This window comes from Manis javanica, chromosome 9 (assembly GCF_040802235.1).
Source record: "Manis javanica isolate MJ-LG chromosome 9, MJ_LKY, whole genome shotgun sequence".
NCBI classification, from domain to species: domain Eukaryota; kingdom Metazoa; phylum Chordata; class Mammalia; order Pholidota; family Manidae; genus Manis; species Manis javanica.
The window spans coordinates 104,483,722-104,501,303 of NC_133164.1; the positions used below are offsets into that span (position 1 = coordinate 104,483,722).

The following is a 17,582-nucleotide window of genomic DNA, read 5'->3' on the forward strand; positions in this document are numbered from 1 at the left end:
TTTGGAATAGATGGAAGGACTCATTTTTATAACTGAGTTTTTGAGTAAAGTATAGCAAATTTCCCCCCTTTATTTCATTTCACCTCTTCAAAGCAGTGTCTTGGATTTGCTACATGGCATGTAGTCTCACCATAGACAGCATATTCTAAGTGGGTCATGTAGGTTAAAGCACATACTTCAGAACCTGAACCCTCAATCACTTGGTACTCCTGATCTGTCTCTTTATTTGCCAGTTTGGGAATATAGTTGACAAACAGAGCACGAAGTGGTGGAGAATAAAAGAAGGCACATTACTGCCCCTTGATCATAGATTAGTGCTAGAGGGCAGCTTTTCACGTCTTGATGTTATCTAGAGATTAAATTTGCATTCCTCTGTTAGTAGTTACTAGAGTGACTTCATTTTAACTCTTCTGTTCTATGGGGCTGAGTTCCTGTTGAAGATCAGAAAAAGTAATGTGAATGAAATGCAGATAATTTTGTATTGGTGTTGGGTATATTTTCCAGTTGAATAGTAGTTTTACAATATACTGGATATATTTCACAATTGAGTAGTAATTACCACAGGTTTTAGAATTTGTTGTAAAGTGTTCCCTTACATCTCAAAAAGTGTATTAATAAAATTAGATGAAAGAAAAGAAATTGGACTAAAATAGGGGAATTGGAAGACTTACTTTATATTTTACATGAGCTTGTGTAATGGAAACTTCAGCACAGGTAACTGCAGTGGGCTGCTTTACACTTCATATTCACTTGGCACTTAAGTATCTTCAGGGTTTCTTTCTAAATATCTGTAAATTAAAATCATTTAATTTATCTTGTATTGTGACAGTATTTGTAAGTTGTCTAAGAGTAGTATGTACAGTTGTTAAAAGCAAGAGTAAAATTAATTAACCTTTAAAGGTAACTTGCAAAAATGTTTTTGGGATGAATAAGAAGGAAGGTTGGTAAAAAAAACAACATTTGGAGAGTATTAAATTATTCTTGTTAGCTTTAATCCTAGCCTTAAGGAAATGTGATTTGTAGAGAAAAGAAAAATGTTCCTTTTCCATGATACTTTGAGCAATGCTGTCATTTATTATTTTATCTGATTATATTCTCATTTAGATGAGAAAGATTGAGGTGATGCCAGTGACAAATAATGATTATGAAACTTCAGTACTTTCCAAATGAGAATTAATTGACTTAATTAGTGCTTGCTTGAAGAAATCAAGGTTTTTCCACTTAAAAAACAAAGCTCTAAAAATTAGGTCAGAAAGCAATATCATAGAATAATTTTGAATAGAAGCCAGATTAGTTTTCCTGGTATGTTACATAGAGACAGTAGACTAGTTTCCTGTAAATCCAGGAATATGGTAATATTCTTGGAAAGAGGTGGTTCTTGATTTTTTAAAGTACATGAAAAAAAATTTTTTTTTTTTTTGAGAGGGCATCTCTCATATTTATTGATCAAATGGTTGTTAACAACAATAAAATTCAATATAGGGGGGTCAATGCTCAATGTACAATCATTAATCCATCTCAAGCCTAATTCTCGTCAGTCTCCAATCTTCTGAAGCATAACGAACAAGTTCTTACATGGTGAACGAATTCTTACATAGTGAATAAATTCTTACATGGTGAACAGTACAAGGGCATTCATCACAGAAACTTTCGGTTTTGATCACTCATTATGACCTATAAACAATCAGGTCAAATATGAATATTCCTTTGATTTTTGTACTTGATTTATATGTGGATCCCACATTTCTCCCTCTATTATTATTATTATTTTTATTTTTAATAAAATGCTGAAGTGGTAGGTAGATGCAAGATAAAGGTAGAAAACATAGTTTAGTGCTGTAAGAGGGCAAATGTAGATGATCAGATGATCAGGTGTGTGCCTATGGACTAAGTATTAATCCAGGCTAGACAAGGGCAGCAAGACATCCACGGATGCAGAAGATTTCTCTCAAAGCAGGGGGTGTGAGGTTCTGAGCCTCACCTCTGTTGATCCCCAATTTCTCACCTGATGGCCCCCCTGCGACTGTGCCTGTCTTAGGTTGTTCCTCCCTTGAGGAATCTTACCCGTCTATGGCTAACCAGTCATCTTCCGGGGCCATACAGGGAAATGTAAAGATGGTAAGTGAGAGAGAAGCCATATTGTTTGAAAAGGTTAGCTTTTTACTTCTTTGCAGGTTTATGCCCTGTGGCTTCTAGAAAAAATTTTTAAGTATAAGCTGATGATAGTTTTTTTTTTATTGCAAATACTATACTGATTGGACAGTGGAGTGCGACCTTTTTTTTTTTTTCCAACTTCCTTGCCTACCCATCACATTCCATTTAAAATATTTGCCTGCTCTGCTTTTCTTTTATCAACCCCTAACATTTGCCATTATCAGTAACAATGCTGATAATAGTGACTTTTCCAGTTTTCAAAATTTTCTTCAGCTTTGGACTTTGAGAGTGCTAATTAGGAAGATCCAGGACTGGTTGGATAGCCAGGGGTGAGCTGATGTGTTTCTAAAGAAGTTATAATGATCAGTTAGCTATATAGTGGGATTTTGCTGGCATTTGAAGAAAATTTGAACAGCGTAGTCCTCTAGAATTTTGAACTTCTTCAAGTTAAGGTTTGCCTATATAGATAGATGACTGTAGGGTTTTTTATATGATAGGCCATGGGTGAGTTCCACTATTTGCCCACCTTTATAGTTGTGACTATCAGATATAATCGGTCCTTCATTTACTGTATAAAAACATAGGATTGCATCTGTAAATGAACCATGTTAATGTCTTCTTGTTCCTCTAGGTCAGCCTGCCAGTATACTGGCAGGCAGCCATAGTGAAGGATTGTTGCAGATAGCTTCAGGGCCTCAGCCAGGACAGCAGCAGAATGGATTTACTGGTCAGCCAGCTACTTACCATCATAGTATGTACATGCTTTTTAAAATCTTTTCAGTAGTTGAGAAAAAATAGGCAGACTTTATAAAAACAAATTAATCCATATGGGCCTTAATTTTTAGACAGCACTACCACCTGGACTGGAAGTAGGACTGCACCATACACACCTAATTTGCCTCACCACCAAAACGGCCATCTTCAGCACCACCCGCCTATGCCGCCCCATCCCGGACATTACTGTAAGCTCTTGTTTTTGTTGTAAAGGCCTTTTCTTTTTGAGGACTTGTTTTTATTTTTCTTTAATGTTTTTACATCTTTTATTCATCAATTAGAGTTTCATTTCATTAAGTAATTAGTGCTTTTCAGTATTTTTTGTAAGTAGTATTTTTCATAGTTATCATACCTTTGTTTTAGAGGAGTGATGTTTACTAAATATATTTATTTCTCTGTTGCTAATGTTTCATTAACACCACATTGATTTCCATTCATTTGTTTGTTTGCTTTGTGTATGTTCTTAGGTCCCATGTGTATCAGTGTATCCACCCCAAGTGGATTGAAGTGCCATGAGTGTCAAGATCTCAAGGTTACCCATAACATAGTGTTCAGCATACTGTAGACACTCTGGTGTTGAATCTGTCATTACTCTGTGCAGACTTGATTAGGAGGGATACCCTACTGATAACCATGGTTTATGATTTCAGGCAGAATAGGAACATTGTTCATTTGGCTTATCAGTAATATTAAGAGTGTACCTCTTTAATATGTATTAAATCCCTTTTCCTCCATTATATGATGAATAGTACCAAAGAAAACTTGGAAAATACATAAGTATAAATAAGAAAATAAAAATTACCCAGAATCCTATTACCCAGAGATATCCACTTCTAATATTTTGTCATATTTTTCCTTCCAGTCATATAAATAGGTATATATCAATTTGGGGGTGGAGGGGATTATACAGTGTACTGTTGTTGTATCCTGCTTTTTATCAGTTATGTTAATATTTTTCCATGTCTTAGAGAATATAATTTTTTATAGCTGTCTGGCCCAGCATAGTGGTTAAGGGTGCTGAGATTGGAACCTTAACTGTGTGACCATTGGCAAGTTATTTAATCTCCCAAAGCCTTAAGGGTAATAATAGTAGTATCTACCTCAAGGGATGTTATAAGAAGTAAATAAAATAATGTGAGGTATTTAGCATAATGTTTTAACACATAATAATCTCTCAATTAATTATGTTAGCTACTGTTCAGTTACGTGTAAATATCCTTAATTTAATAAACCATAAGCACTTTTTTTAGAATGGACCTAATAATTTGAATGATTATTATATATTGCATTATAAATCATTTTGTTACATGTTACATAAATAATTCGTTCATAATTTACATTAAATTTTGCCTGTATAACTATCGTACATTACTTAATAGGATTTGGCACATAGCACAAATTTTTAGCTCTGCAAAAGTAATTCAAGAGTATTTGCTTATTATAATTATAAAGTAATCTAAACTAAGCTTATAAGTTCTTAGACATTACATAAGTTTGATCTAAACAACTCCTAAGGTATGATAGTCGTACTTAAATAAGGTTTATTCAAAGTTTTAGCAGTGAAAAACTTTTAATAAATAAAAATGGGTTTTTTATTGTCTGTTTTTTAGGGCCAGTTCACAATGAGCTTGCATTCCAGCCTCCCATTTCCAATCATCCTGGTAAGTGTATTTCAGAATTGATTCCCCATGTTTAGGTTTTCTTTATTGTTATTGAAGCATACAGACACACAGAGGTTTTAATGTAATTTGTAGAGTAACTTAACCTTTCAGATGAGTACAATATTTATTATGGCATTAGTTAATCAACAGTTTATGAATCGCTGATATAGTCACACATAAATTGTCTATACTGATTATTTTTAACTGTCTCAGGAAGAAAAGGCGAGAATTGTGTTTTCAGCTAAAATATGAAGTACCAAAATGCCAGTTTTAGCCTTGAGTACATAAATATGCAGCAGAATAAAACTAGGTTTCAAAATAGAACAGCTGTAAAAACTATAGCCTAAGAATCCAGGGAAGAATCTGAAGTAGATGCTGAAAAGAAAAATAATTCACTTTATCTGTCTTAGGAATAGATTTAGGAGTCTCTGGTTAACTGGAATTTAGAAACTATTTGATTAAATTATGTTCAGAATAGTAAATAGCCAAGTAGATTTCCTCAATTCAGAGTTTGAACGTATCTTTTTAAACTATAAAAGTAATAAAACAGGAAGTCTGGGAATAAAATACTGAAGGCTTCTTAACATAAACATAGGATTTTGCTTTGTTTTCCTTCCCTCCCTCCCTTTGTATCTGTTTGTCTTAAAGATATGCAAATATATAATTTCAATCCATTGCTTTAATTTCTTTACCTTATTTTTAAAAGTTACGTTATTATGAAGAATTTCAAACGTATTCCAAATACCAGAATAAGTGTAGGAAATCCCCCCATTGTATTCATCTGTCCATTTCAGCTACTATGCACTAATGGCCAGTCTTGTTTGAGTCATACCTTAACCTGTTATTTTGAATGAAGTCCTGTATGACCATTTTTTGTATGTAACTATTTCAGTATATATTTCAAATAAAGATGTTTCAAAAATGTAACTACAAAAAGGCATCCTACAGTATGGGAGAATATATTCATAAATGATATATCTGATAAGGAGTTGACATCCAAAATATACAAAGAGCTCATGCATTTCAACAAACAAAAAACAAATAATCCAATTAAAAAATGGGCAAAGGATCTGAACAGACACTTCTCCAAAGAAGAAATTCAGATGGCCAACAGGCACATGAAAAGATGCTCCACATCGCTAATCATCAGAGAAATGAAATTAAAACCACAATGAGATATCACCTCATACCAGTTAAGATGACCACCATCCAAAAGACAGACAACAACAAATGTTGGAGAGGTTGTGGAGAAAGGGGAACCCTCCTGCACTGCTGGTGGGAATGTAAATTAGTTTAACCATTGTGGAAAGCAGTGTGGAGGTTCCTCAACTAAAAAATAGAAATACCATTTGACCCAGGAATTCCACTCCTAGAAATTTACCCTAAGAATGCAGTAGCCCAGTTTCAAAAAGACATATGCACCCCTATGTTTATTGCAGCACTATTTACAATAGCCAAGAAATGGAAGCAACCTAAGTGTCCATCAGTAGATGAATGGATAAAGATGTGGTACATATACACAGTGGAATATTATTCAGCCATGAGAAGAAAACAAATCGTACCATTTGCAGCAACATGGATGGAGCTAGAGGATATTATGCTCAGTGAAATAAGCCAGGCAGAGAAAGACAAGTACCAAATGATTTCACCCATCTGTGGAGTATAAGAACAAAGAAAAACTGAAGGAACAAAACAGCAGCAACCTCACAGAACCCAAGAAAGGACTAACCAAAGGCAAAGGGACTAGGGAGGATGGGTGGGAAGGGAGGAATAAGGGGAAAAAGGGGCATTATGATTAGCACACATAATGTAGGTGGGGAGGGGGGCATGGGGAAGGCAGTATAGCCCAGAGAAGACAAGTAGTGATTCTATAGCGTCTTACTATGCTGATGGACGGTGGCTGTAATGGGGTATGTGGTGGGGACTTGATAATGGGAGGAATCTGATAACCACAGTATTGCTCATGTAAGTGTATATTAATGATACCAAAAAAAAAAAAAATGAAACTGCAATAACCATAATGATCAATTTAAAGGATAACTTACAGTTCATCAAGTACGTCTCCATAATTTCTTAAATAATGTTCTGCTTTTTATTTTTTATGCTCCAATTTTTCTTCCATCTGTTTAAAAAGAAACAAAACATTAAGGGTAAGAATTTTATGCTTAGAACTCATCTCATATTTCAGTTTAATAGACTTAAAGAATTTCTGGATCAGAAGGCCAAATTGCTTTAGAGTAATCACATCATAGTGTGAGAACCAGTTTGACAGTATGAGAGCACATCAGAGCATGCTCACCAGCGGTAGATGGGGTAGTTTAATACACTTTTTGCTGATTATTTAGGAGGACTATAATACTCAGTTTGATTAGGAGAAAAATGCTTTTGTGGGGCAGAAACATTTTTTAACTATACGTATTTACTAGTTACATTATCCTCTTTTGTGGATTTTCTGTTATTTGTATATTTTTGTAGTTTGAAACATTTTTTATGGGTTAAGAGATCTTTTTAATAAACCTTTTTATTGAAAAATGTAATATGCAGGAAAGTACATAAACAAGTGTACATACAGTCTAATGAATAGCATTAAAGCCAACACCTCTGTAACCACTGCCCACATTGAGAGCTGAAACATTGCAGCACCCCCAGAAAACTTCATGCCCAGTGCATTTTGTCTCAGTCCAGAACTTTCCCTCTCCTCCCCCCAGAGATAACCAGTTTTGCTTTTTATGGATATTATGTTACTGCTCTTTGCAAGTGATGAATGTACCCCTAAACAATCCAGTTTAGCAGTTTTGTTTTACTTGTTTTTGAAATTATTTAAATGAAATAATTGTATCAGAATCTTATTTTGTGTTTGTGAATAAATGTGGTGAGTAGAAAATCTAGCATCTTAAAAATGAGAATTATTGCTGGTTTCAAGGCAGCATCATTGAGAGTTAGTAGTGGTCCCTGGCAAATTGGGTATAGGGAGGTATCTTAGTTGTTCATATGGCTTAGTAGAAGGTGGTCTGTAGAAGTGAGGGTGATCAAGGCTCTGAAGAAAAACTTATACTGAATGGAATTATAGAGTGGAGTTGGGAGTGGATGCATTTAGCTAGTTATTTGGTCTCAGTTTTTGTCTCTCGATAGGTTTACTTCATTCTTCTAGAGGCAGAACTGACGTTGAAGTCTAACAACTCCTGTGGTTAGGGAATAGCATAAACTAGTGGTGAGGATATGCATCTGCAGCACCCTGCATTGACATTAAAGCCTCTGTCTTTGAGTAGAGTAGGATGGTGAGGATGACCCTGACAGGTCTAAGTAGTTGCAGAAGGGGATCAGCTCTGCATGTACACCTTTAATGGAGTCAGCTGGTTGGAACCTAAATGGCTATGAACTCTTTGGCTATGCATACTAATAGGCCCCAGAGGAGTTTTATCTCACAACTGTTCATTTCTCCTTTTATACTGTTCAGAGAATATTCTAACTGGTCTCCCTGTTGAAAGAACTTCCAGTCAAAGTGCGCTCTTTTCCACCATTTAATCTCCACCGCTACTTGGTATTTCTTTTAAAATTTGAATCTAATTTTAGATTATGTACTGACTCCCCTACTCATTGCTTAGACATAGGTTAAAGTCCAAATTTCTTATCTAGACAGAAAAGAGTCTCTGATCCTGGTCCCTGTGTATTTCTCCAACCTCCTCTCTTTATGCTGTAACTATCCAAAACCATCCTTTCTCAAACTTGCTTGACTGTATCATCATCCCTCTATGCTTGTCTATTGCTTTGTAAGTTTACTCCACAAACTTGGCAGGTTAAAACAGCATTAACAATTTGTTACCTTAGTTTCTGTGGGTCAGGAATCTGGGAGTTGTTTAGTGGGTTTGCTCTGCTCAGGAGTCTCTTGAGGTTGTAGCCAAGATGTTGGCTTGGGCTGCCATCATCTGAAGGTGTTTCTTGGAGACAGAGGATTCACTTCAGGGTGGTTTACCCACATACCTAGAAAGTTAGTGTTGCTATTGGCAGGGAGCTCCCATTTTCTCTCCACGTGGACTCTCTCTAGAGCTTCTTGAGTGTCTTCATGTGACAGCTCGTTTCCCCCAGATTGAGTGACCAAGAGAAAGAAAGACAGAGCCTTGAGGTCTTTTATGATTTACCTTCAAGTCACATCATCATTTCTGTAGAATCCTATTTCATGGGGAGGGAACCACACAAGGGTGTGAATATTAGGAATTGTGAGAATCTTTGGGGGCCATCTGCTGTCCATGCACTCCTGTCTCCTAAATGTGGCAAACCCTTTTAAGAGTCAGCTTGAGTACGCAGCTGTTGGGAAGCATTTCCTAATCTTGGTGTCCCCTGCTATCTAGTATTCTCTGATCCTACTGAATTACTTGCTAGTTTACATGTCTCCTATCCTTGTTTATGAACAAATAGAAAAGAAACCAAAGTAAAAATGTTTGTATTACGTGTATGGCTAATGCAGCAGCCTCTTAAGGACTGATTAAGAAATGCAAAAATATTCTACCCCATTTAGACAGGAAATACACATATGCCTCTGATTATGTAAAATATTTTAAGTAATTTCAAATCATCAGTAATATATAGTCTATTTTGAGAAATTATTTTTGAAGATAACACATACATATTTTAGGAAATTAAAGTAATACAAGTTATAGAAAATGAAAATAATTAGTATTGGTCATTACCTTGGTGTTAAAGATTTCAGACAGACCAATCTACTTAGTGGTTTTTATGCTTTGATAACCAAGTTGAAAAAGTATTTTGGAAAAGGTTTATTTCATTTCTTTTGAACTAACTCTGTTTTTGCTTTTTTTCTTAAAGCTGAGATATAGTCATCAAATTAAATATCTAAATATTGATTACAAATTAGAGAGTTTCCTCAGTGTCTTTGTGGTTGTGTTGGTAATTCACAAATGAATCAAAATCCACAAATTTCTAAGGTATGTTGTGTTTTAGTGCTTTGGAACTCTCTACCATTCAAGAGCATACCTTTATGTGTTCATAAAAAGATTCTCATAGAGCATCTTATTCAGGTCTAAAAGGAATATTTCATAATGAGTCTCTTAGGTACTTTAACCAAGTTTTTAACTTTCACTTGAATGACTATTTTATTTCAAAAATTGAAGGTAATGCCTTGGAGAGTTATATTTTCCGTTATAATTGAACAACATTTACTTGATAAAACTGTGCTTATAGTACAATTCCCCTTTACAAGAAGTATTTAGCTAAGTTCTTATATTGTAAAAAAAAATCTTTTCATGCTGCTAACTGTCTTCTTTTCCTCTGGCTATGATGAGCAGTCCATAGGCTTCATGAGAATGGCTCAAATTCACTAATCCGGAAACAAGAAACTAAAAACACCATTGTCAGCAAACACATAACAGTCCCACTGTCCTTGGGATGAGTTGGGACATTAAGAAAGTTCTTTCTGAACTGAGTGGTTCTGTCCCGCTGTTGTTGCTAGTTTTGAGAAGCTGAGGGCTTGCCACTTACATGGCATTTGGTCCTTGGAACAAAAGAGCAAAGAGAGAGCCAGAAAGGCTTAATGAGTGTTTCCTCTTATCTTCTCCTATTTTAAAGACTAATGTTCCCTCCTGCTGTTTAACAAATTTAGAATAAAGTAGGAAAGTTTTTCATGTGGTATTTTGTATCCCAACAACGCCAAGTTTTCTGGAACTCACTTAGATTACCTCTAGCTCTGTCCTCACAGATAGTATCCCCCTTCCTCCTGCTTTCCTAGGTCTTGGTAATTTTTTAATAGATGGTCATTTTTCATTCCTGGTCTGTGGTACTGCTCTGATGCGGGTTTCGTTTTAATCCTCAATTTTCTTAAAACTCTTCCTCTAGTGAATACGTCAACTCAAACTAACCCTGTTCAGAGAGGCAGTTTACAAGCCATTGTTGTGGTATGATGTCTGAAATCCTAGGCAGACAAACAAAAAATACCCTTTGGTGATTGGGAAAAAATAAATAAGGCTTAAGTGCACTTGGCAGATGTTGCAATTCATGAAGATAAAAATATTTTTCTTATTTGAACATGGTCATTGTACAACTCCCCCTTTTCCCCCCCAAATGGATTTTCATGTGAAAAAGCTTGCTCGCCATAGGACTTTACTTCTGGATAGCATTCTTCTGTATGAACTGGGAAATGCATGTACTTGGACCTTATTTTTTTTTTAATTTTTTTTAGGAGAGCCAGGGAGACTTTTATTGAGAGAGACAGTGAGAGGGCAGACAGAGCTCCTGGCGTGAGCCAGGAGGGGATAAGAGAGCCCTGGACCTTATTTTTTTACCCAGCATTATAACCATTCATGACTTCAGGGCATTTTTTGCCACCAAATGTACTATTTGGACTGATGTTTAAAGACCTCTCTTAATAAGTACTACTTCAGTTTTTGCTGCCAGAACATTGGGTATTGTTATGTGGTCTTAAACAACCTCTTTAGTTTCAGCTTCAACCAGTATACCTGCCAGCTAAGTTTGCTGAAGCTTCTTGTCTATAGCATAATGAGATGAGATGAGATGTCTTTAATAAAGAATTTTACTATAAAGAATAACTTCATAAATGTTTCAAAACTGACTTTTTTAAGAAGGTATTTTAGCATATCACTAGTTTTTATGTTCTAATGATAATCAAAGATATTTGAAGTAATGTTTGTGATTAGGTGATTTGACCTGTGTGGCAAAATTTTTGAATTTTCAAACTTTTTGAATCACTCTATCTTAATGTGGGCTCTTACTGATTCTTCATTGGAAAGCACTTTCTTTTTTGACAGCATTTTGAAAAGCAGTTAGATCCATAGATTTTGCAAGATTAAAAAAACAGATTTTTTAAGCATCAGTTATAGTTCATTTTAAGGTTTTTGGTGGGTCTGAAAAGATGTATTCTTTTTGTCATTCTAAGTATCTTTTCAGATTTTGAAAGTTTTATTGCTTCAAATTCTAGTTCAGTCAGAATTCATAAAAGGTACACTGAGATACAGATAAATCATTGGTTTATCAGCATAAAATTTCCATTCTCTAATAAATGTCACTGGTCTTTTTTCCCCCTGAAGTGTGTGAAATCCATTTCTGCTTTAGAGCCTTTCCATTTGCTTTCCTCTTGAAATGTTCTGTTCGCAGTCTTCACGTAGATACTTGGTCTTCAGGCTCTACCCCTACCATGTAGCCTGAAGTATTCTTACCCAGTTGTCTTCTGTGCCATATGCTGTTTTATTTTCTTACAGTGTTTATTTATCATTACCTGAGTTATTTTGTTCATTTGTTTGCTTTTTTGTCTGCTTCTGACTCTCCAGGAGAATAGGAAAAAATAACTGTCTTGTTTACTGCTGTTTATGTAGTGCCTAGAATGATTCCTATGTACTCTCTAAGTCTGTTACATTAGCTAAAAAGGAAAATCAAATATTTTGTATGTATATGAGCTCTATGCAATAATTATATTCAAACAAAAATTGGAAATACTTGATCAACTATATTCACAAACCAAACCAACTAGCACCTCCTTTTCCTCCCAATTATTTAAAATAATTTTAAGTCATTTATTGTTGTTCAAATGCATGAAATAAATAAATCTTCAAAGTTAAAATTGTGGTAGTTAACATGATTTTGGCTTCCCTAAAAATACAGATGGAGCAAATGACTTTTTACCCAAGAGGCAATTCAGAATTCCTGCTCACAGCAGATTTGGAGTGTAATTAATCTCAATGGCTGACTTGCTTATGCCCTTTCTCTCAATTAGGTATCTAAAAAAATATGTTATGGATTGATGTCGTTCAAGAGCACTTCCCTGGAATATTATGTCTTAGGGTCTGTGTGTCTTTAAAAAAATGAATATGGACTTCATAGAAAATACCATGCTGATCAAATAAAACATCATGATTAACTAATTTATTTTAGATTCTAATTACTTTTGTTTAAAGAACAATTAAAACAATTAAAGAATTCTTGGTTGACTGGTCCTGTGAGGTACAAACCAAATTGTAGATTTAAAAAATGACTCTAGAGCTTCAAGAATGCATGGTACTGAGTTGAAAAATAGAAGAAATGGAAATACCTGTTTTTTAATGCATTGTAATTTTAATCAAATTCTTTTGGGTGATTTCCCTATGCATCTATGCTCCCTTCACCCTTTCTTTTAGGAAAAACTTTGTCTTACGGAGTGAAAGTGAAGAAAGCCTTGTCTTTCTTACATGGGTGGATGTTTTCTCCCATTTATCTCCTGTAGCTCCTGAGTATTGGTGTTCCATCGCTTACTTTGAAATGGATGTTCAAGTAGGAGAGACATTTAAGGTTCCTTCAAGCTGCCCTATTGTTACTGTTGATGGATATGTGGACCCTTCTGGAGGAGATCGTTTTTGCTTGGGTCAACTCTCCAACGTTCACAGGACAGAAGCCATTGAGAGAGCAAGGTATTGATTGTACAGTTAGACAGTTACTTTAAAAATTGAACATAGTACACTATAGTTTATTCAGAGTCATAATTTTCAATGGAATATATGTTTTTGAACATTAATGAAAGAGGAAAGGTCGTCTTGGGAATTCAAAATTTGTAAGCATTCTGTTTTTGTAGATATGTGTTATTTAAAATATGATAAAATGTGTTTTTTTTTAAAGTTAGGTTTTCTCTTCTTTGAAGAGTAATTAGACCTTTTGGATTCCAGTTTGAGAACTAATCTTTATTTCCTCTGATCATATATTATTTCTGCAAATCTATTGAAATAAAATGAGAACAAGTTTCTGCAAGTGTTATTGATAAAAGGGAAATAAATGTTCAATTTTGATAAACTCATTTAATGTAGTCATTAAAATGTTAGTGAAAAGTTATATAGTTAAATATAAATGCTTAAGATGAAGTTTTATAAGAAAACATAATTTTAAGTACTGCATGAATTCAGCTCTAAAGAAATGTGTATGTGTGTAACCAGAGAACCTTGGCTCTGTCACTAGCCATGTTACTTCAGCAAATTACCTACGTTCTAAGACAATGATGTCTAAAAGAATTCTCTGTAATAAAGGAAATATTTAATCTGTGTTGTCTAGTACAGTAACTACTAACCACGTATGGTTATTGAGCACTTAAAATATGGCTCATGTGATTAACAGAATTTTTAAATTAATTTAATTTAAATAGCCACATGTAGCTAGTGGCTGTTGATTAGGACAATGTAGCTATAAGCCTAGTTTCATCATTTATAAAATGTTAAAATGTTATGTTAAATGATCCTGACATACAGCAATCATTATATATATGTTCATCAATATTGTATATGAATGAGATACTTTTAAAAAAGGAAATATATAAAAATGTTAACAATGGCTATCTTTTGGTTATGGTGTTACATAATGTCCTTTTTATTTTTAATTTTTCAATCCTGGGTATGCTATATAATCTGAACTAAAATTTATTTTTATATACCTATCAAAATGAAATGTAATTCCCCTTTTCTTCCTAAGGTTGCACATAGGCAAAGGTGTGCAGTTGGAATGTAAGGGTGAAGGTGATGTTTGGGTCAGGTGCCTTAGCGACCATGCAGTCTTTGTACAGAGTTACTACTTGGACAGAGAAGCTGGGCGTGCACCTGGAGATGCTGTTCATAAGATCTACCCAAGTGCATATATAAAGGTTAGTTGCAGTTTTACACAAATATTTTAGACTTGGAAAACTATTTGTTGTTTTAAGAATTGAGATGGAGTTGGAAAGGGCAGAAAAATGTCTTTTTATGTATTAAATAATCAGAAATTATGTTTGTGTATAAAACACATTTTCTGGGGGAATTTATTGACACAACTGGTTGTTTGGGTTTTTTCCTTGCATCTGTGCCCTATTGTGAACAATATACAGGCTTTTGAAATGTTTTAGAACAATATACAGGCTTTTGAAAATACTGAAAACTTTAAATTTGTTTTTCTTGACTTAAAATACGTAAAAATCAGACTTTGGAGTTTCGTCTTAGTCAATCTTCAGGATTTTATGAATGAGAAATCTATAATTCCCTTTTCAAATTAAGAACCATGTAAATGAGAAATAGAAATGAGAAATGGAAAATTCTTTAACACCAGGTTTTTTAAGGTTTATTTTGTGCATTTAAATGAGTTTTATTTACTATATTATTTTGCAAATTAAGTCTGAGGTATTTTTCATTATTACATATTCAACCCATTTCAATTTTAGTTTAATATATACACTGTCTTTGAAAGAGAAAGATAGTTGTATTTAGGCTAAATATTTTTAATGTCAGATTTTTTGCAGTCATCCTAAGCATCTTCATTGTTAGTTATCATAAATTAGTAGAATTAACTGTACCTCATCACTTATTCCCAGGAAATTGCTTAGCATACAAATAATATAGCCAAACAATATCTGCAAAAATGGAATTGCTTGATTGGCTCCTAACACATTTTCCCAATACCCATTTTCAGTCATTACATTTCAGTTAAAGGATATAGGGGTCTTTTTTTTTTTAATGAAACTTTCAAATATATTAAGTATAAAGAGCAATAAACGTCCATGCACCCATCATCCGGTTTCAACAGTTACCAGCGTTTTACCAATCTTTAATGTTTTTCTCCCTCACCATTTTCCCTATAGTAATGTAAAGCCAATTCCAAATATTATATTAAGTTTACTGATAAAAATACTCTAGCATGAATTGCTAATTGATAAATACTTCTAAAAAACATAATCACAGTGCTGTTTATTGCACCTGACAAAATTAACAATAATTCCTGTTAAAAGCTTTGATAGTAGAGGACCATTTATAGTTTTGATCTGTTGAAACAATGGAATAGAACATTAAAATATTGTATTTATTGATAGGATATTCATGATGTGGAAAAGTTGGTTATTAATGCATAGAATATGATCTCATTTTTGTTAAAGAAATAATATCATGTTTATTTGTATTTGCTTATATACCCGTAAGTCTAGAATAGTGTGTCTTACCAGGAATTGTCTCTGGGAGGTTAACTGTCTGTATTTTCTGGTTTTCCCACAAGGAATTTTAGTTATTTGTGCTTTGTTACTATTTTTAAGTGGTGTAGGATTTCCTCATATGATTTGTAATCTCTTCTACATTTGTTGGCACATTTGTCTGAGAATTAATTCATTTTATTTTTATTTTTTCCTCCCTGTCATTAATTCTCTCTCTAGGGCAATTTTGCTTTAGTCTGGAACTCTAGGATCCACATCTCAGAACCATTTGTCATATTTAGTAGGTAGAGGAATTTTGTCCTTTGAGGAAATTGGGTTCCTATCTCCAGATATGCTTAGGGCCTAATTCCAGTTGCTTAGGTTTCTCTGATACTTACCTCTGCAGTGGGCAAGAATTGTATTTCTTGGTATATTTCTGAGTTAGCCGTTAAATACCAAAACTGATTCATGGGCAAGTGCCCAGTTATAGCCTTCAGAGAGCTTGGCTATTGTCTCTTTTTCTGCATTAGTCCAAGAAGTTGAATTCCTGTCCTCTACACCTGTTTTTGGTCTTGGGTACCCCAAGTACTTTTCGTCTTTAGTCCTCTCTCCAGTTGATGAATGTATGGATGGTTTCCACTTTTTGGCTATTATGAATAATGCTGTTATGAACATTCACGTGTAAGCTCTTAGGTAGATGTGTGTTTTCATTTTTTGGATATATAACTAGGAGTAGAATTGCTGGATCATTAAGTGACTGTGTGTTTATTTTTTGAGGGACTGCCAGACTCTTTTCCAAAGTGGCTGCTCCATTAGTCCAGTTTATTTGTTTGGTTGCTTGTTCTTGTGATGTCATATCTAAGAAACCATTACTTAATCAGAGATCATGACTGTTTATTCTTATGTTTTCTTCTAAATGTTTTATAGTTGTATCTCTTAAGTTAAGCCCTATGATCCATTTTGAGTTAGTTTTTCTGTATGGTGTAAGGAAGGGATCCCGTGTTGTTCTTTTGAATGAGAATATTGAGTTCCAGCAACCATTTGTTGAAAAGACTGTTCTTGCCCTCAGAAGTTATCTTGATACCTTTGTTGAAATTCTGTTGGCCTTAAGTGTAAAGGTTTATTTCTGGGCTATCAATTCTGTTTCATGGATCTGTATCTTTATCCTCATGACAGTACTATGTCTTGATTACTTTAGCTTTGTAGTAAGTTCTCCAACTTTTTTTTTTTTTCAGGATTGTTTTAGCTGTTACTAGCTCCTTATATTTCCATATGGATTTTATGGTTGGCTTGGAGAATGTATATTTTTAATAGTGTTTCTATCCTTTGTATGTGTTTGGAACAGAGAGAGAAGGAGATTATGTGTACCTACTCATCCATCTTGATTGGAAGTCTCTGGATTACTTGTGTAATTTGCAGTGAATGGACAGGACTATGGTGTTGAATAGATACTATGTGCTAGACTGTAGTCATGAATTTAACTAGATATGGGGTAGTATTTAAAACATTTAAACTTTAAAAATGTGGTATCTTAAATAATTTCCAGCACTGTCAAATAAATGTAACATCTTTACTTGGTGCAAGTGGTTCTTGAAAAGTCCCAAAGGGATGAGATGCCATTATTTAACAAACCACTGCCCTGGATAGATTTTATGGTGATCTCATGCATTTTCCATGAACAATAAATATCTTGTGGGACATTTTAGTGAAGTAAAAACAACACCTCATTTTTGTCACATTAAGGTTTTAAAAAGAATAGTTTCTGTTTATCCAAGAATGTTACTGTTCTTCAGAAGAGTCTTATTATTAGCCAGACAGAAAGAGCTGCAGATACACTGTAAATCTAACCTTAGCATTTTCTTTGTTTGTTTATTTTTGAGGCAGCAGTACCTAAAAGATCTGTATATTACTGTTAGTCTATCAGATTCTCACCAGAGGTGATATGTATGACTGACACACACACACACACACACACACACACACACACACACACACACACACACACACACACACACACACACACACATTCCCAGTTTCCCTATTTAATTAAAATTAGGAAAATACAGGTTTAGAAAGCCATT

General features: G+C 34.3%; 1 protein-coding gene across 5 annotated transcripts in view; it reads left to right on the plus strand.

The window, feature by feature from the left end:
- Nucleotides 1-17,582, plus strand: part of SMAD4 (SMAD family member 4) — a 108,732-nt gene that overhangs the window by 77,909 nt on the left and 13,241 nt on the right. For 4 of the 5 annotated variants that reach the window (XR_005060829.2, XM_073213078.1, XM_073213079.1 and 1 more), the window contains 5 exons: nt 2,786-2,905; nt 3,000-3,116; nt 4,539-4,589; nt 12,817-13,000; nt 14,046-14,214. Coding sequence is in view for 4 of the 5 variants with exons in the window: in XM_073213078.1 (XP_073069179.1) it covers nt 2,786-2,905; nt 3,000-3,116; nt 4,539-4,589; nt 12,817-13,000; nt 14,046-14,214 (641 nt within the window). In the remaining variant the exon portion in view is untranslated. Of the gene's footprint in view, nt 1-2,785; nt 2,906-2,999; nt 3,117-4,538; nt 4,590-12,816; nt 13,008-14,045; nt 14,215-17,582 lie in introns of those variants that run through there. The other variant, XM_073213080.1, reaches the window with a different exon arrangement.